Raw genomic sequence first — 18,685 nt, 5'->3', positions numbered from 1 at the left:
CTTGGGGAGCCGGAGTGGATTTTGTGCAAGACGGCTCGCTGTTTGAAGACAAAAAGCCAAGTTTGTAAGCTGGGCCTTGGACACTCGCCATTTGGGTTTGCTACCTAGTTGGATATCTTGCTTTACGGCTACGTTTTATGGTGGTGGCCGTGTCTGTGTCGCTATTCACTTAGTTATACTCATTTGCTGGCGGCAGCTCACTTCTCGCAGCAGGACAGAACAGGGCAGTTCCTTTAATAATGCTTGTGTGGCGACGGAATTGCCTTTTCACTTTTACCATGCTTGTCGACTCAACTCATCACTTGTAGATGCCGGTTCGCTGTGGTTTAAAAGAAGAAGAAGAAGAAGAAAAGAAGAAAAGAAGAAAAGAAGAAAAGAAGAAAAGAAAAAAAGAAAAAAAGAAAACACATAGCTGCATATGCTGAAGCCAACGTATGGAAACAGGATCCACCTAGTTCATAGTCTCATACAGAGAAGACTTGGACCAAGTAAGGTAACCTTCACGCTGCACAACCGTGATTCGACGTATCGAGCAATCGGATTGAGTTTCTGGCCACCATTGCTTTATGGAAGCATCAGGTTGATCATCTCCTCTTTGTCTGCCACAACCGAGACGGGCTTGAAATCAGGGCCAACAATTTGCCAACGGACCTGGAGATGACCCGGCTATAACATTCACAAGATGCAGTACCACCACAGCACACCACCACAGCTCTGCCTCACCTGTCATCTACAGTATTCACTATTATGACAATGAGGAAACAGAGGGGGCAAGATAACCGAAACCGGTCAGTAGCATGGCGAGGCGGTCAAAGTTAGGCTTTCAGGGCCATTTGGATGCCTGTCCGTCCTCCCCAATGACTGTTGTTACTTCATGGGTGCCCCTGCTTTCAGCTAAAGGCGTTAGACCCCCACGGGCCGGGCGGCTGGCGAGAGCGGCGTTCAGGTCCGTTGCCCACTGAACACGTCTGAGGTTCGCCCGCCAAAGCAGCTAACGTCCAGTTCGTCCAGTCCAGTTGTGCCTGCTCTGCCTGCCTGCCTGCCTGCCTGCCTGCCTGCCTGCCTGCCTGCCCGCCTGGATCTCTGATTCCGCCCCTGATGCCGATATTCGGGCGTCCACGCCATCATGGGGCGCTCCACTTGCGCAAAGCCCACTCCCCATAACCATTCATTGTTATTCATGACTTCCTACGGAGTACTTGGATTGATAACGTGCTTGCTAGTACTACCTAGCCAAATCTTGACTCTTTCACTAACATCGTCTTTTGTTTGTGTGTTCGTGATGATGAGTCGTGGATCAGTGTTTACTTAAGCATCAGTCTTTATTTCTTGCTTCTACTCTACTCTGCTCTGCTCTGCTCTGCTCTGTCCTGTTCTTCCTTCATAGCCCAAGATTCTTCATGTCTGCATCACCATGATGGATATCGTAATCCACCGCTTCGGCGGACTAGAGTTCTCTCCCTATCAAGGGAACGAATCTATCATGGTACCTCAATCTTGTTCTCTGACTAGGTAAGAACTGTCTCAATATGATGAATCGAGTTTACTAAGAATTCTAGCTCATATCAGAGTATCATGTCCATGTCCCAGATTTCGTGGATCCATCATGTGTCACAGTTCGCCCAATCTGGGGTACCACAAGCCGTTGTGCTTTTCCTGTCACTCATGCAACTCATCTACCATTTAGACCGAATTCGCCGACAAGGATCTAGTTGCCGATCTAAAGCTGCCAAAATTCGGTGGCCCTATGAGCTTGCCTCACAAATGGCAAGGCTTACTGCTGTTGTATATATTACAATTGCCTATATCCAAGATCGACTACATTGGATAAACATCGTGTCTGTTGTATATGCCTTCATTCTTGGCCTCACTCGTCTCTTCAGCCATCTTGAGTGGCGCCATGTAGCACTGCATCAAATCAACTTTGTCCTTCCGGCTACTCTGACCATTCTCATTGCAGGGCACACTTTGCCCTGTATCCAGACTGGCACAAGATGCCTTCACGACGCCGGTACTTCCAGTGGGATCATCGCTCTTGCAGCAGGAGCTGCCATTGCAGCCGTTACCCCCAGGGAATGGACACCAATGCAAGTTGATCTCAGTATCCCCGGTTACGACCAGAATAAGCCAGCTCCCGAGGAAACTTGCAGTTGGTTCACTTACTACTGTACCTATGACTGGCTGACCCCAATCATCTGGAAGGGTATGAAGCGGAAGCTTGATATGGCTGATATTCCAAAGTTAGCCTGGTATGACGAACCTATATACCTCTTACGACGTGTACAAGAAGCTCGTTCAATCTCAAAAAAGACACTCCGTACTGTTCTTAGATTCCAAAAGCGCGAATTGCTTCTCATGTCGTTTTGGGTAGCCACCTCATACACGGTCGAAAACATAGCCGCATTCGCCATGTTCAAGTTGCTCGAATATCTTGCTGATCCTAGCGGTGCCATCTATAAGCCGTGGCTTTGGCTGTTCCTTATGTTCATCGGCCCACTATCCCGCTCCGTTGCCTTCCAGCAGTACATCTTTACATCAACTAGACTCGTGGTTCGTATCAAATCTGCGTTCACTCAAGAGCTGTACTACACTGCTCTAGACTCAATGGAGATGGAAGAGGATCCTTTTGAACTACAATCCGGTGGCGCGAAACTCAAGAGCATGAGCGGCCAGGCCGCTGCCAAGACCACATCAGCAGGACGTTTGGCTAACCTCATGGCTTCCGATATAGACGCAATCTATAGATCAAGAGACATCATCCAGGCCACCATTGGTACTCCCGTCGGTACCATAATATCGCTCATCGGAATGTACAGAATGATGGGCTGGGCATCTCTGGTAGGAAATGCGATTCTATTTTTGGCCACACCTCTTTCGATATGGCTTGGGCGCTTAATGTTCTACTCACAGCGCCGAGTCAGGAAAGCCCAGGATTCTCGCATGTCTTTAGTGACAGAGTATCTTGCGTCCCTTCGCGCCATCAAGTACTTTGCCTGGGAGGACCCTATCACTGAAAAGATCATCAATGCGCGTTCCGAAGAACAAAGGGAGCTTTGGAGGACTTCAATGATTCAAGCTTCATTGAACCAAGTCATGCAGATTGTTCCTTACTTGTCCTTACTTGTTATGTTTGGCTTGCACGTGGGGCTCTCCAAGCGTCGCCTTGATGCCGCAACGGCTTTCACGACCATATTTCTTGTCAAGAATGTTCGAAGAAATATCATGCAGGCTAGTGCCTTTGGCAGGAATTTCGCAAGTGCGTTGGTGTCAGTGACCCGACTCGACAAGTACTTTGAGAGTACAGTTCCTATTCCTCATTACCCCGTTGGCCCCCTTCGCATTGATCATGCCACGTTCCGGAAGACGAAGACAGCCAGTTTCACCCTAAACAGCATAACGCTTGATTTTGCCCAAGGTGGTCTTAATGTCGTTAGCGGCCCGAGTGGCAGCGGCAAAACAACTCTGCTGCTGTCTATCCTTGGTGAGACCTACTTAGAGAGTGGAAATGTGACCAGACCAGACGATATAGCGTACGCTTCTCAATCTTCATGGTTGCAGAACGAGACCATACAGGCCAATATTATATTTGGCAGTCTAATGGAAAAGCCACGCTACGATCGCGTCATCGAAGCATGTTGCCTATGGGAGGATTTCAAGCATCTACCAGCCAAGGATATGACCATCGTGGGAGAGAACGGAACTTCTCTTTCAGGTGGGCAAAAAGCACGAGTTGCTCTTGCAAGAGCATTGTACTGTAAAGCACCACTTCTGTTACTCGATGATATATTTGCTGCTCTGGACGCAAAAACAGCTGCTGGCGTTTGGAGACACTGCTTTTGCTCTGACCTTCTGAATGGGAGGACAACTGTACTTGTGACAAATCTTCCCTGGATTTCAGAACAAGCCGATCTCTCTGTTGTGTTGGAAAAGGGTCAAATCGAGTCGGCTGAGCCCCAGATTGGTATTGTTCGCAAACCAATTGCTATCGCTCAGGTCCTTGGAGGAGATGCTGAGGAGGGCGCACTTCATGACACAGTTCAGGAAATACAGCCAAATGGCGATACCTTGAACGACGCTAACCGAGCACCTGAAGAAAAGCACCTGAAGGATGTGGTCAATCAGGAAATGAAAGCTTCTGGAAAGGTCGGCCGTATGACTTGTCAGTACTACTACCTTCCCAGTCGTGAAGGGATGCTAACTTGGTCACCAGTCTTGCAATACATGAGCTACTTTGGGCATCCGGTCTTTGTTGCTGTCTGCCTGGGACTTTTACTTGCCACGAACATCTTTACCTTTAGCAGTCTTTTGTGGCTCTCTGTCTGGGTAGAAGCGTACAATCACCAGGCTCACATTGATATTCCTTATTATATGGGGATCTTTGCAGGCCTTACGTTCCTTGAAATTGGTAGCTACTGCTTGGCTATCGTAATGTTCGAATGGGGAGCTTGGAACGCTGCAAAGAGATTACACAACGATTTCATACATGCCATCATGCACGTCTCCCTTTCATGGTTCAAGCATATCCCCATTGGCCGCATCACAAACCGCTTCTCCAGTGATATGGCGTCACTCGACGGTACCATCAGCACCATGCTACGGATCATGCTTGATACGGTCCTTCTCATGCTCTTTCGCATTGGTGCTGTCAGCAGCATAATGCCGGTTTTCATGATACCAGCACTGTTTACGTGCTTGTTTGGTGTTCTTATAGGAGAAGCATACACGAGAACTGCCGTTGTAATCAAACGGCTAACGTCTTCTGCTCAGTCGCCTGTCTTCTCCCAGTTTGCAGATACATTGGCTGGTCTTCCTGTTATTCGGGCCAGGAGTGGTATGTCGTCAAGATTTCGAGAAGAGTTGGCGGCCAGGCTGCGTACATGGTCAGCTTCGGCCGAAGCCAGCTTCAACGCTAACCGTTGGGTTGCTGTACGCGTGGATCTTGTGACGGCCCTCGTCGGTCTGTCGGCAGGTATAATTGCCGTATCACAGACAGGTGTCGTGGCTGCAGGGCTGGTCGGATTCTCCCTCACCAATGCCAACGGACTCAGCCAGACGATTCTGTTACTTGTTCGAGCGATGAATGATTTGGAAGTTGAAATGCAGAGCGTGAGTGTGTTTGTTACCATCTGCCAAAGTACCTGCTGACCAAGTATCAAGTTTCACCGAGTCAGGGAGTACGTCAAGTTGGAACCTGAGGAAAAGGAAGACAAGGCGTATCCCGAGGAAGGTGAATACACAGATGAACCCTGCCACGTAATTCCCCAGAACTGGCCTCGATCTGGCGAGATCGAGTTTCGAAACGTGACAATCCGGTACGATCCTGACGGATCCGACATTCTCACCGGTATAAACCTCAAGTTCAAAGCGGGTGAGCGGGTGGCTGTCATAGGAAGGACAGGTTCAGGGAAAAGCACTGTCAGTATATCTACACTCTTTTTATAGCACTTTTCGGGTAGTACTAACGACTGCGATTTCCAGCTGGTGCTTTCCCTCCTTCGCTTCACACACGTTGTCTCTGGTGAAATCTTATACGATGGAATTGACATTACCAAGATTCCTCGGCACCGCCTCCGAGAAAGCCTTACAATCATACCACAAGAGGCTGTCCTATTCAACGGGACAGTGGAGTCCAACCTTGATCCTAGCGGTCGAGTTCCCAGAGACATTCTCGACAAGGCCTTGGACAACTGCAAAGGCATTGCATCCTTCTCTCCTCATACTTCTGATGACAGCGATAACGATACACAATTTCGCGATGACGAGAACAATAGTATAAATCTTTCGACATGTGTCGACGCCCGCGGTGAGAACTTTTCTCATGGTCAGCGGCAGGTTCTTTCACTCTGCCGTGCGCTGATTCGCCAGAGCAAGCTGATGCTCCTTGACGAAGCCACGGCCAGCATGGATTATGAGACAGACCGAGGTATTCAAAACGTCCTGCGGCGGGAACTTGAAGCGGTCGGTGGAGGGCGGACTTTGGTAACGATCGCGCATCGTTTACGTACAATCATTGATTATGATACAGTCGTGGTTATGAGTGGGGGGCGTGTTCTTGAGTAAGATCTCATTGACTCTGGTACTTTTCACACGGGCAACTGACAATCCTCTCCAGGTATGGCTCACCTCGCAATTTGTTTGACGGTAGAGGCCAGTTCTATGACATGGTCTACCATAGCGGCGAAATGGAAGACCTGCAGGCTTTGCTAGAGATGGAGAGTTCCCAATAGGGCATTTAACGGAGGAGCACCTTGTTTGCGATAGATAGATATGTCTGGATACTCAAGATGACCACGTCAGAGTATGAATGAGATCAAAAGTGGGAATTATTTTACATACGTCTGGGACATCTGTACGTCGTCCTTGTAACTTATCGATGGATGAGTGTTTCGTCAAGACTAAGGGAAACTTCTTTAACAAAAGTTCCATTCACAAGCTCTATAATTTCCTCACACAGCCGGGAGCCAGCTAAATGAGCAGAAGAATCATTTGTAACCTAAAAGCCCTGTGCGTCGTGTATTTTCATACCCCGCTGCATCCTTACTTGAACAGATACCAAATAGAAAGGCAGGCGTGATTGAAAAAGCGAGAGCTAGACAGCAATAAACGGGTGAAAATAAAACGAAGTTCCTCCATTGTCAAAGACGATCAAACATCTTCCTCATGAAAGACCTTGTTGCTTAATTCCAAAATCAAAACCAAAGCCAACTCTTTCCCTGTCTCCCCAACGCCATACGTGCGTTCGTATATTTTGCATGTACATGCCTGTTTCTTGCGATGGTAATATCATCGGTTCGTCTCCTTTCACGTCTTGCCGTGTCTTCCTGCATCTTCTTTTCATACGGGCACGGGGTAGTGTGATTGTGGTAAGATATATGGATCATGGGCGTATGCGTTGGATTTCGTGGTATCATCGACATTGTGACGTGGTCTGCTTCTTCCTCATGTTCGTTATGCACTGGCAGAATCCTCTCCCGTTATTAACCACGTCTCCCATTTATTGTCCGTTGAATTGCTCCTCCATGTTAGTAACTCCAGCTTCCACGTTATGGTAATCGAGAATTTCTGAGTACCTGTTCTGTATTAGCATATTCGATGCATGGAGTTTTGAAACACACTAACATCATGATCTTCCAAGTATCAACGGGCAGATCGGCGTCGTTGAAGCTCCAGTCAAACTTCTCCTCTGCCACAGGCTCGTCTGTGGGGTCGTGGTAGGGAGAAAGATAGTCGTGGGAGAGGGCCTCTGTGGCAGTTATTCGCTTCTTAGGGTCGAAGACAAGCATGCGCTCGAGCAGATCGATAGCTAGTAATTTGTCAATTGGTGATCTCTCAGGGTTCAAACGGAGTAGTCATTTCATACCCGAATCGTCGGCATTCTTGAACTTGTTACGAAGAGGCTGTCGCTCACGTTTGGGCAGCGACTTCACAAACCGCAGTGTCTGGTGGTCGTTAGAATTGTAGACACAATGCTAGGCATTATAACTCACGTTCTCGCTGGCGATGGTATTGATAACATCATCAGGAGGGGTGCCGAGTAGCTCAGTGATGATAGAGAATTGGTTGACGTGATCTTTTCCAGGGAACAAAGGTTTGCCTTCAAGCATCTCAGCAAAGATGCAACCGGCACTCCAAATATCAACCTCGACGTCGTATTTTTGCCAGGTGAGCATGATTTCGGGGGCTCGGTAGTATCGTGTGGATACATAACCAGTCATCTGAGGGTCCTGGATTCGTGCAAGACCAAAGTCGCAAATCTTGAGATCACAGTTTTCGTTGACGAGGATATTGCTGGGTTTGAGATCGCGGTGGACAACGCCGGCCGAATGCACGTACTTCAGACCTCGCTGCAAGGCCCTCGTGTCAGCAAATGATCTGTAGCAGCCATTTTTTCAAGACGCCATTGATACGTACCATAATCTGGTAGAGGAAGTACTGGATGAACTGCTTCTCGAGCGGGCGCGATGTCAATAACCGGTGAAGATCGGTACCGAGGAGCTCTGTGACAAAATAGCTACAGAGCTGTCAGCGCAAGAACGTGGGGAACGAGGCGGGGGAGGGGTAACGCAGGCCGCGGTTGGGAACGCACATATCTTCCAGAGGAGAAATAAAGATGTCGCTAAGAGAAATGACCTGGCAGCAAATTTGTATTAGCATCGGAAGTCTTACAATTGCTCATAGCAAGGACCATTAAGGACAGGTCAAGCGAAAAGAGACGCGTTGAAAGCGAAGATACACGGTATTGAGCTGTGTAGGGGCTGATACTCACGTTTTCGTGCTTGAGGTGCTTGAGCAGCTTGAGCTCACGGTATGTGCGCTTTGCGAGCACAGGTGTGCTGAAAGGCTTCATGATCTTCTTGACCGCGACATTTTGGTTGGTAAGTTGATCCCGGGCAGAGCTGTTGCAAAGGGAACCGTGTCAGTCGGATGCGCAGGGTCAGGAGGAACATCTAAGGGAGCATACCAAACGAGGCCAAAAGCTCCCATGCCAACAGGCTGGAGATCGGAGTATCTGAGTGAAATTGGGTCAGTAATGCGATGGTTGTCAGCTTCAAATGTATGAAGCTTACCTAGAGGTGATCTCGAATGTGGTGCCAAAGATCTGGGCGCGTACGAACTCAGCCATGGTGAATATGTGATTCTTTTGGACGATATGTTTGAGGGTGAAGGAAAAAGTAGTCGGTTTCCTGGCTGTAAAACGAGGAACACCAAGATGAGGTAAAGATGATGGTGGGCGGGGCGCAGACGTAATCGTCTAAGATCGTAGTCAAAGCTATATGTTGGGCCTGGCGTGCGGTGCGGAGCGAGATAAAGTGAAGAACAGAAAGGTAATCTCGTTATTGGATTGGATGGGCGGTTGGATATGGAAATGGGATGGACCGATGATGGGTCAGGTGAATGGTGAATCGACGATCGAGCAAAAGACGATGACCGTGACCGGGGTACCAGTTGAAAAAAAAAGCGATGCAGGTTTCGATGTCGATGAGCAAAGCGTCTCAAGCGGGGGCAGAAAGAGACGTGCGAGATCTCCTTGGATAGAGCAGCAATAAGCGTGTTTGATTGACTGATTGCTGTATCACTCAATGGGCTTTGTAACGCAGTGGTTGTCTGATCGTCGTTGTTTTGTCTTGGACCGTCTTTTCCTTTGATCGTATTCAGTGCCCGTTGACAGGTACAGAATGGCGGGGTAGGTAAATAAATGCGTAGGCAAGAGCAACGTGTCTGTCTATCAATGATCGCAAGGTCAGCAACAGTCCATAAAATGGCACAAAGGTCAGCCAGTTAGTGAGTTTTTATGGATTGCCACCTGAAAGAGCCGGTATTCGGCAAATTCACAATAGCACAGAAAGAGACACTACAAGACTCATGAAAGTAGACCACCAGTTGGAGACGCTCCGAATACTGGGCTGTCCCGTGTACCTTACTCAGGCCCGTGAGTAAGTACCTCAGTGAGGGGCAAGCTGCACCAGCAGTGACACTGAGATTATTCGGGGGGGTAGATCAGACACCAACAGCAGCGGTGGCAGCCTCAGAGTTGGTACCCAGTTCGCTATCACCTGCGCTTTCCCCAGCACAGCACATGCGTTTGACACCGCCTGTAGGCAGTCTCCAGGTCTCCCCCCCCCCAGTCCGTTCCAAGACTGCGGCAGTGGGGTCCAAACACTTTGAGCTCCATAGTGAGGTGCCTTTGACGCCATCGTGCCCCAATGATCAGACAGTTTGCCCTGAGTACTTCAGAGGCCGAACGAAACAGAGTCATGGCCTGGTGCCAACAAGGAAGCAGGATCCAAACGTTGTGAGGAAATCTGGGGTATTGGCTATTTGCTCGACAAGAGGCTTACCTATTCTTTGCAGGTCCAGGCGTGGTCGATTAGAAGGCTCGTTTCGAATGCGGGTATCTTCCTACTGGATCGGTCAAATGTCGATCACCGCAGAGGATACTATAAGACGTGTCGCAGGCTGCGTGAAGGTGGCAGCAGTTCTAGGGAAAAAGAGAAGAGTTGAGAGGGAGAAAAAAGGTCGAAGGGAGGAGGAGAAAACGAAATTTCAACAAGAATAAGAGGTTAGCATCTGGGATGGAGGGTACATGTACATATATACATGGTCGTAGAAGACGTTGGATCGGCCGAGGTGAGAGTGAGGTGTTGGTATTGGATTATGTGGACGGAGGACCGCCGGTAGGTTGGTTTCTTGGTGGGGGGTGGGTGAGAGGGGCTAGGGGGACAAGAGCTCTGGGGAGTTGTACCCTGGAAAGTAGGCACTTACCAAACTAAGGGCGTCGAGAGGCTTGATTAAGATGCCTATACCTTCCTTCCGTAGGTAGGCAGAGCGAGGAGCTCTTCCTTGTCACCGTCTATTTGTTTTGCATCTGTGTGCTCCGATTTAGTGATTCCCCTTATTCAGACCCTTGCGACACGTAATGGGATCGAGATCTCTCCTGTCGTAGTGGATATCAAGGTTATGCGCTTACACAGTCACATACCTACCTACACACCTGCCTACCTAGATACTGGCAGGACATGGAGTTTTTTATGGAAAAGTTGAAAATTTGATGTATGACATGATGACACTTTGAGCCCTTTCGAATCGATTCCTAATCCATGCAAATCAGGGTCCTTGTGAATTTTGCAATCATGCATGACTCTTGCCTGTAGATGGTTTATCTGTCCAAGTGCAGCCCGGCATGAGAGTATTGATTATGATCATATGCAGCCATGAGTTGTTGAGATTTTATTACAGGTTTGGCGGCATACGCTGCACGATGTGATATAGACCGAGTATTTTCTTGGTTTCTAAACATTGGGTGCAACGATAGATACTGCTGAGCCCGACCATTGGCATCCAATCCATTATCAAACTGACCCTGCCAAGTCTGCCATGTATCAATCTTCACCTGCAGCAACATCCCATTATGGCATCACCAACCTCAGCCATGTGTAAGGTAGCCAGATAAATATTACCTATCAGTTAAATGTTACCACTTCAACTCATCATCATTGCTTAAACCCTTCCCCTCATTTTTCCTCTTTCCCCTTGTCTCTTGCATACATACCCTGTCCTGCATCAGAAACTTTTTAAAATCCCCATTCACATGGCTGCCATGTTTTCTCAAAATGACGTCAATTCAGCCTCCAACTGGCTTACCCCTGCTTTCTGACAGCGCACGCCTGATGGCCGATGCAGATGCATCGGGATCCATGGGGTCTGGCCTGGCGCTCGGACGCCTCTGTCTTTCTTCTTCAAACGGCGCCAGGACCCATCCCCAGTCTCCGATCGTTCCCATGGGCCGGTACCTCTACACCAATTTTGCACAGTAACGGTACCTGCTGGCTCGATCTGTCATGCTCAATGACCTAGTCTGCTCATCGTGGAATCGTCTGAACGATCGAATATTCTCCCGAAGACTACCTTAGCCTCTTCAGTGGAGCCATTTCCAGAACAAGCCCAAGCCTAAGTTCACCTCACCTCCACTGCATACTACCTAACCCTGCTAACTATTCAGCACCTATCAATTCGGAATTTTCATCACGCGCTGCAACGCTGTGATTAATCGTTCAGGTTTTCAGAAGCCTGTCTCTTGATTCTCTACGTCATATATCAAAAACCTCGAGCGTTCAACTGCATCTTTGTCGTACCAGAATCCAAAGTCCCACACCTCAGGGCAAGGGTTACCATCAACAACATCTCGCACTGGTAGTTGTCTATGTCAACGATTCATGCTACGGCCTCAATATGCTTGGTCGGGCATAATGCTCCTCTCCCTTCTTAATTACTCATTTCGTTGTTGCGGTAAAGTCTCAGTATGATATGCCTCAGTGTCATCTTGACCTTCCTTGAATTCCTCGCGTCCAGTAACCAACTGAAGGCTATTCTCATTCACTGGGTTTTCTAACTTATGATATCGTAAACCACGGCCCTTGCCATCCTGTAAATCTCAGATCTTCCCTCATCGCCTCTTGACCCTGACTTCACAACACGAGCGTGCCCTGTCGATCCTCTCCTAATCTCAATGCCATCCACACTTTCATCTTCTATCCGATCCCATCTAAGATCTAAATTCTATCCTCCCCTAACCCAGCAGAACCAACCCTCTTGCCATCCCAGATCGGCCATGCCACTTCGGTCCAGATCTTTTGATCGGCGTCCAGGGCCGAGTTAAACTCTCTACAGCGCATTTTTTCCGCCCTGTGATGCGGATCTTAGCACATAGAAACAACCGAGCAAGGGAATACCCGCCCCGGCTATTCCAAAAATTTGGTACCGAATCTTTACAGTCCAGCTAAGTGCAGCGATTCGATCGCTTGGTACCAATCACCCGCCTGGACTCGGGTTCCGCTACTAATTCGTCTAGTCGGCATCATCATCTCCCACGATTCCAGTTCAGGGTACCACCGTTTGCCTGAACCTACGTTTGACATAGTTATATGTACATGTGCTGTATCTTTCTACATGGCTATACAGTAGGTGCAGTGCTATTCCGTTTGGTCAGGGAGTGAGCATGGTTTCTTTGACTAGTGCTCGCATTGGATAAGGTATGCAACCGGGCAAGGTTGAGAGATCATCTAAGATATCTTGCCTAACTACCCCACAAATTCCTCGCATCGATTCCTCAGTCTCTCTAGAACCCCACAGGGACATGGGTCAAGGCGCCTTGTATACTTCCATTATGTGCGGCGAATCATTGCCTGGAAACGTAGCGTCGACCTTCAGCCTTATGTAGGCCTCCTCACCGATCCGCGTTACCGATATAGACTTCCTTAAGCGGGTCCAACAACATATTAGGAGAACCAGCACGCATAATAACAACACAAGTCTATAGAGGATGCAATCACATTCAAGGCAAGGATTAGAGGAGTAATATATGCCATGCGCGTTTCGTTATCAAGGGGAGTGCCTATCCATTATCCACTCTTGTCATGGTCTCGCAGGTCGAATTCATTCTTCACCGCCAATCATATGTCACCAGTCTGCCCAATTCCTTCTCTTGTCTCTCGTTCCGTCGTGAGTGTCTTACCCCACGTCTCATGTGAATCTATCCACATGGCCTTGTCTGCTTCTATGATAAACTAGTTCTGCGCGATCTAATCATGGACGACAAGAGGCTCTGCGTTCCAGATGCTCTCAGCATACTCGTCAATGCAGCGGTCGCTGCTGAAAAATCCCATGCGAGAAACAGAGGTAATTGACTTCTTGATCCATTCCTCCTGGTTCTGATACGCCTCATCCACCAGCTTGTGAGTCTCGTTGTAGCTGTGAAAGTCGTCAGACACCAAGTAGTAGTCACCGTGATCACGGACAGCGGCGACCAGGGCGCTAAAGTCATGGACCGAGCCAAAGGTGCCCTTCTCAATCTCGGTAAACACTTTCTGCAAGTCAGGGTCAATCTCATGAGAGCCGTACTGGTGACTGTGTCGGAGATCTTCGACATCTTCAGCGAGATTGCCAAACAAGAAGATGTTGTTCTCGCCAATCTCGCGAGTAATTTCGATCTATTCTTGATCAGCTGTGGAATCATATGCATTTTTCATTTACTTACATTGGCACCATCGCAAGTGCCGATGATGAGACCACCATTCAGAACAAATTTCATGTTGCTGGTACCAGATGCCCTGTGACACATGTTAGCTAAGGTACCAATTCTTTGGTGTTTATTGACTTACTCGGTGCCTGCAGTAGAAATGTGCTCGCTAAGGTCCGATGCAGGGGTGATAATCTCAGCTTTGCTGACGTTGTAGTCAGGCAAGAAGATAACCTTGAGGAGATCTCCAATGTCCTCGTCATTATTCACCACAGAGCCAACAGCGTTGACCAGATGAATAATCTGCTTCGCCATCCAGTAGCCGGGGGCGGCCTTGCCTCCAAAGATGGAGACACGTGGAACGACCTTCTTACGCTCCTCAGGGGACAGTGACTTGAGGTGGAGATATCTATGAATGACGCCGAAGATATTGAGCTGCTGTCGCTTGTACTCGTGGATTCTCTTGACTTGAACATCAAACAATGCCGCAGGGTTCACAGTGACACCCACGGCCGACTTAATGAGCTTAGCGAGTCGGACTTTGTTGGCATACTTGATCTCGGACCATTCCTTACGGAATTCCTTGTCATCAGCATACTTCTCGAGCTGATTTAGAGTGGTGAGGTCTTTGAGGAAGCCATTACCCCCAACCTTAGAAGCAATGAGCTCCGAAAGGCGAGGGTTGGCCTGGTGGAGCCAGCGGCGAGGGGTGATGCCGTTGGTCACGTTGGTAAACTTGTCAGGGCCGTAGATCTCGACAAAATCCTTGAAGATAGTGGTTTTGATGAGATCCGAGTGCAATTCAGCAACACCGTTGACTTTGTGTGATCCAACAATAGCCAGGTACGCCATGCGTACCATCTTTGTTTGAGATTCCTCGATGATGGACACTCTTCTCAAGATATCTCGATCATTGGGGAATGCCTTCTCGACCTTCTGGAGGAAGAACAGATTGATATCGTAAATAATCTGCAAGTGTCGAGGTAGAAGGTGCTGGATCAGACCAACAGGCCATTTCTCCAGGGCTTCGGGCAGCACAGTATGATTGGTGTAGCCAAACTGGTAACAATTAGATTAGATGATGAAGGTACAAGGAGGTGGGTCAACTCACGGTGTTCACGACAATTTCCCATGCCAGGTCCCATTCAAGGTGCTCAATGTCAATGAGAATTCGCTGCAACTCCACGATGGCCAATGTAGGGTGGGTATCGTTGAGCTGGATAGCCACCTGATCGGGAAACTCCTTCCAAGGGCGGTTAGACTTTTTGAAACGGCGAACGATATCGTACAACGAGGCAGCAACCCAAAAGTACTGCTGCTTCAGCCGAAGTTCTTTTCCACGCTCCAAATTGTCGTTGGGGTACAAAACAGCGCTGATGGTCTCAGCTCGTTGTTGATCGGCAACTGAACTCTCGTAATCACCATTGTTGAACTTCTGGAAGTCAAACTCTCCTCCAGAAGCTTTGCTGGACCACAGTCTCAAATTGTTTGTTGTGGGTGTGTCGTAGCCGGGGATGGGAACATCGTAGGCAACGGCCTGAACGATCTCACCACCCTCCCAAAGAGCAACGGACTTGCCATTCTCATCAGTGGTCTTTCTAACATTTCCAAAGAATTGAATCTGTATTATATTAGCTGTGCTTGACTTTCAATCAAGTTTTCAATGGCTTACATCAACAGTCACGTCGTGTCGTGGGAACTCCCAGGGGTTGAAGTCAAGCCAGTAATCAGGCACCTCGACTTGGTATCCGTCGACAATTTCCTGCTTGAAAATGCCATATCGATATCGGAGACCGTAACCCCAAGCGGGGTAGTTGAGGGAGGCCAGACTGTCGAGGAAACAGGCTGCGAGTCGGCCAAGACCGCCGTTACCCAGCGCAGCATCATTCTCTTGTGTGATGATGTCCTCGATTCGGAAGCCAAGCTCAGCAAGACCGGCTAACAGCTCAAGTTAGCAAAGAATCAATGAATACAAAACTGAATCCACCTACCCTTTGCAGTATCCTTCTGACCCACGTTGAGCATAGCATTGTCAAGAGCACGGCCCATCAAGAACTCGAGACTGAAGTAGTACACGCGCTTGGAGTCGCGATAAGTCTGTCTCTGTTGAGTTCTGTTCCAATCAAGGATCAGGCGATCACGGAAAGCCAGACTGGTAGCAGAGTAGGCAGCATGTTCATCGCAGTTGAAGACAGAGCGGGCAAGAGTGGTCTCGACGTGGCGGACAACCTCTTTCTCGAAGCCGTCTTTGCCAGTAAAGCCACTAGACTGGTTGCGCTTCCATGCTTCACGCTGAGGTTCGGGAATCGAGGCTGTTGGTGGTGTAAGTCAACATTCGCAAGCAGATCGTTTACAATAGTTCGATAGGGGAAATGCATTAAGCAAAGAATCTTAACGTTCCAGAAATAGCTCAGAGAAAACCAATTCAATTCGGAACGAACTGCAGATTGAATGCATAGACAACATACCTTCAAAGCTCTTGATCTCACTGGGACCGAAACCAGTGGCAGTTCGGGTGTGTTTTGGGCGGGAGATGCCTGCGGGGCCGACTGCACCCTGAATGTCTACAATCGGGGCGGAGGTGGAGGGGCGCCTCTCACGGGTGGGCAAACGTTGCTGTTCAGACGCCATCGCTTCTATCCACAGGCTAGTTAGTCGAGTGGTGAGAGCTGGGAAGGAAATTGAGGGACGAGAGAAGAGAGATAAGGCCTTTCGGTGCTGGGGCATAACAGTTAAATACTCAACCACTATTGATAGACCCCTTGTCCTTTTGTGAAGCGAGAATCAGATCAGATCACCTACATCAACAACAAGGTTTACTGATGCCACTTAACGAGTTCTCGACGTTAGATAACACGACTGGCTAACGACGCGAGGTGTGCCACAGCTTTGGGTGGGGAGCGGGGTTGAAGGTGCAAGGTAAAGCTGCAGTAGTTTCTTGCGTGCCCTGCTTTTATCGTAGCGGCTCAGAATCCCAATAAGTGCAGGGATCTGATCCAGGTAGGCAAGGTAAAAATATATGCGAACGGAGGTTATGTCGAATCTGAGCTGTTGAATCCCTCTATAGAGTTTGTTGTGGACTGAGAACTTGTGCGTGTTCAGTCGTATAGAGCGGCTGTCTGCTTAGTTGATGGGGATCCGGAGAAGGCGGGAGCTTGGGGAACAGGGGAGCTTGGTGGAGTGGGCAAAGAAGATTTGAGGAGAAGAATGACAGGGATGAAACGAGTCGAGGTAAAGATGAGAGAAGGTAATATGGTTAGTTTTATGCCAATTGACGAACAGATGCTACGAAGAGAAGATTCAGAGGTGTCAGTAGAGGATGGACTGTGAGAGAGGTTGGAAAAGAAAAGAGGAAGAGAGGGGAGAAAGTAGCTCAAGAGTTAAGGTAAGGTATGAGCTGATGAGGGGAGCTGCAGGGAGCTTATAGTCAGTCTCTATGGAGTACCTAGGTAAGAGCCTCCCGTCAAGACTCCTCCACCATGAGCGGATCCATTCAACCTACCTGTTAGTACCTAAAGTACTTCATATTGGACGGTAAGGTAAGGTTACCTAGTACTTATTACCTACTTGCCTACTTAGCGTGTGATCTTGTTTTGTCTTGCTTGTTGAATGTAGCATCACCTAGAGCTCCCACCTATACTGCGTTGCATCTCGTCTCTTTCGCTCCACTTGCTGGCCAATGCCGTCCTCTTGCTTGCTCTCCCGCAATGACTAGGCCTCTGGGAGCAAGAAAACTTGAGACCTTTAAAGAAGATGCCAAAATAAGTTCATTAACTAGTATCCTAAGTTTAGGGTAGTTTACCTAAGTCTTTTTGCTATTTAGGATAAGGATCGTAAAGTTTTCTTTCCTCCTTCTGCGAGGTCACATACCATCACCAACTGGCGGCATGGTTCCCCTCCCCCGCAGCAACCGTTCTGCGACATGACGACATACGACACACACCTACGGAGTACTCTCGTAGAACATGCGATGCGATGCGATCCAACTAGACATACCTATCAAGAATAGTATTAAAGACAGCGAATCGTCATAAGCTTGATATTCTCGCAGCATGACTAATGCACAGCATGGACAGTCATGATATGCTACTGCTTGAGAGAGGTGCCTTCCATCATTCGAATACCTCTATGAATATAAGGTACGGTACCTACGTTCCTATGTAGGTAACGCCTCGAGACATGTGAACCCCTGATGCCTTCGTTTGAATCCATTGCCCCTCCAACCTCTCTAGGCGAACTAACCTGAGGCAGTCAAGCCTCCTATAGAAAGAGCCCGATAAATGTCCTCCCCCTCTCCCTCATGCCAGCTCCTAGTACCTTTGCCTTGAACCCCATTCATTGTCAAGCAACTTATTTGCTGACAGTGCATACTCCAAGACAGTCCCACCCACACAGGTACGCACACAAGAATCAATGAAGCCTCGCTTCAGACTTAGCGTGAGCTTTTCTCTCAACGGATTGCGGGGCCGTGACGTCCGGTGTGTTTGTTACCCAGCAGTAGCCCTTTTTCAGCATGAGCTCAGCTGTCTGGGTTCAGCGATATTCGGTCTCGACCTACTCCGTAAGCTAAGACCTCTTACTAAATACACAACCTTGTTCGTCACCACGCGGTGTCACCGAGCCCAGCAGAGCTACATGTGACATGGAGGAGCTCGAATATCAGACTTAACAAGTAGCCAGCTTGCTATCTTGACAGACATGCTGGATGTTGCAGCTTACAGCCTTTCATGGCAAAACATTGCGTCCGTAGACGCTCTCCAAAACCAGACCATTGATACAGGGTAGACGAGGGCCAGGCGTTGACAATGGAAGATGCCTGGTCTGACGAGACCCATTGTTTGTTCGAGGACTATATCGAGCACAGAATCTTTGGTATATGTAACCGCCGCTTGCCACGAAGTCGGTAGCACCGATAATGGTCCTGTCGAATGGCACAGCCTGAGAGCGTTGAGAAGGAGCTGCGTAGAGAACAAGCTCTGTTACCACATGGACGCACATACTACCATGCGTGCTCGACCCCCATGATGTTGAAATTGCTGATGAGAGCCCCAGGCTGATGGTTGTACAACATGACTGAACCTCATAAAACCAAATTTGATAGTTAAGAACTGCCCCTTGTTCGGACACAAATACTTATGATGCTGAGCTTCAACACATTACCTCCTTAAC

The 18,685-nt window shown here is 48.6% G+C and overlaps 3 protein-coding genes across 14 annotated transcripts; 1 reads left to right on the top strand and 2 right to left on the bottom strand.

Annotated features, from left to right (window-relative positions):
* The first annotated feature begins 1,186 nt into the window (after window positions 1-1,186).
* Window positions 1,187-6,702, top strand: FVEG_04167 (hypothetical protein). 4 transcript variants are annotated; one of them, XM_018891907.1, is made up of 6 exons: window positions 1,187-1,512; window positions 1,560-4,159; window positions 4,211-5,106; window positions 5,158-5,415; window positions 5,479-6,056; window positions 6,113-6,702. In XM_018891907.1, the coding sequence occupies exons 1-6, from the start codon at window positions 1,415-1,417 to the stop codon at window positions 6,225-6,227; spliced, it is 4,545 nt and encodes a 1,514-aa protein (XP_018748505.1). In that variant the 5' UTR covers window positions 1,187-1,414; the 3' UTR covers window positions 6,228-6,702. The 4 variants fall into 4 exon arrangements, with proteins under 4 accessions (XP_018748505.1, XP_018748506.1, XP_018748507.1 ...); XM_018891908.1 differs by having other exon boundaries at window positions 5,479-6,702; XM_018891906.1 differs by having other exon boundaries at window positions 1,212-1,512; window positions 1,560-5,106.
* On the bottom strand, window positions 1,313-10,717 carry FVEG_04168 (CMGC/MAPK/P38 protein kinase). Of its 8 annotated transcripts, none has more exons than XM_018891913.1 (11): window positions 8,568-10,717; window positions 8,462-8,509; window positions 8,267-8,396; window positions 8,087-8,130; window positions 7,912-8,011; window positions 7,488-7,844; window positions 7,361-7,439; window positions 7,120-7,303; window positions 6,337-7,070; window positions 5,920-6,278; window positions 4,235-5,810 (listed from the first exon to the last, which is right to left on the bottom strand). In XM_018891913.1, the coding sequence occupies exons 1-9, from the start codon at window positions 8,621-8,623 to the stop codon at window positions 6,995-6,997; spliced, it is 1,074 nt and encodes a 357-aa protein (XP_018748511.1). In that variant the 5' UTR covers window positions 8,624-10,717; the 3' UTR covers window positions 4,235-5,810; window positions 5,920-6,278; window positions 6,337-6,994. The 8 variants fall into 8 exon arrangements, with proteins under 8 accessions (XP_018748508.1, XP_018748514.1, XP_018748511.1 ...); XM_018891914.1 differs by having other exon boundaries at window positions 5,920-6,271; XM_018891910.1 differs by having other exon boundaries at window positions 1,313-7,070; window positions 8,568-9,223; window positions 9,840-10,717.
* A 1,865-nt stretch (window positions 10,718-12,582) lies between these two features.
* On the bottom strand, window positions 12,583-16,943 carry FVEG_04169 (starch phosphorylase). Of its 2 annotated transcripts, XM_018891919.1 has the most exons (8): window positions 16,319-16,943; window positions 15,985-16,152; window positions 15,508-15,828; window positions 15,189-15,454; window positions 14,628-15,137; window positions 13,659-14,575; window positions 13,535-13,607; window positions 12,583-13,487 (listed from the first exon to the last, which is right to left on the bottom strand). In XM_018891919.1, exons 2-8 carry the CDS (start codon window positions 16,145-16,147, stop codon window positions 13,080-13,082), a joined length of 2,658 nt encoding a protein of 885 aa, XP_018748517.1. In that variant the 5' UTR covers window positions 16,148-16,152; window positions 16,319-16,943; the 3' UTR covers window positions 12,583-13,079. The 2 variants fall into 2 exon arrangements, with proteins under 2 accessions (XP_018748517.1, XP_018748516.1); XM_018891918.1 differs by having other exon boundaries at window positions 15,985-16,943.
* Between the last annotated feature and the right edge of the window lie 1,742 nt (window positions 16,944-18,685).

The sequence above is a fragment of the Fusarium verticillioides genome, chromosome 2 (genome assembly GCF_000149555.1).
Source record: "Fusarium verticillioides 7600 chromosome 2, whole genome shotgun sequence".
NCBI lineage: Eukaryota > Fungi > Ascomycota > Sordariomycetes > Hypocreales > Nectriaceae > Fusarium > Fusarium verticillioides.
This window is presented reverse-complemented; position numbering and strand designations above follow the sequence as displayed.

What these genes read in the sequence shown, in the direction of transcription:
- FVEG_04168 (XM_018891910.1), bottom strand. Translation starts at nt 8,623, where the DNA reads ATGGCTGAGTTCGTACGCGCCCAGATCTTTGGCACCACATTCGAGATC. An exon ending in ACATTCGAGATCACCTCTAG is followed by an intron (nt 8,510 to 8,567) that starts GTAAGCTTCATA and finishes AATTTCACTCAG; the next exon opens with ATACTCCGATCTCCAGCCTG. An exon ending in ACTTCCTCTACCAGATTATG is followed by an intron (nt 7,845 to 7,911) that starts GTACGTATCAAT and finishes AGGGCCTTGCAG; the next exon opens with CGAGGTCTGAAGTACGTGCA.
- FVEG_04169 (XM_018891918.1), bottom strand. Translation starts at nt 16,243, where the DNA reads ATGCCCCAGCACCGAAAGGCCTTATCTCTCTTCTCTCGTCCCTCAATT. An exon ending in TGAGATCAAGAGCTTTGAAG is followed by an intron (nt 15,829 to 15,984) that starts GTATGTTGTCTA and finishes CACCACCAACAG; the next exon opens with CCTCGATTCCCGAACCTCAG. An exon ending in TCAGAAGGATACTGCAAAGG is followed by an intron (nt 15,455 to 15,507) that starts GTAGGTGGATTC and finishes TTGAGCTGTTAG; the next exon opens with CCGGTCTTGCTGAGCTTGGC.
- FVEG_04167 (XM_018891906.1), top strand. Translation starts at nt 1,415, where the DNA reads ATGATGGATATCGTAATCCACCGCTTCGGCGGACTAGAGTTCTCTCCC. An exon ending in TGGAAGTTGAAATGCAGAGC is followed by an intron (nt 5,107 to 5,157) that starts GTGAGTGTGTTT and finishes CCAAGTATCAAG; the next exon opens with TTTCACCGAGTCAGGGAGTA. An exon ending in AGTGGGGGGCGTGTTCTTGA is followed by an intron (nt 6,057 to 6,112) that starts GTAAGATCTCAT and finishes AATCCTCTCCAG; the next exon opens with GTATGGCTCACCTCGCAATT.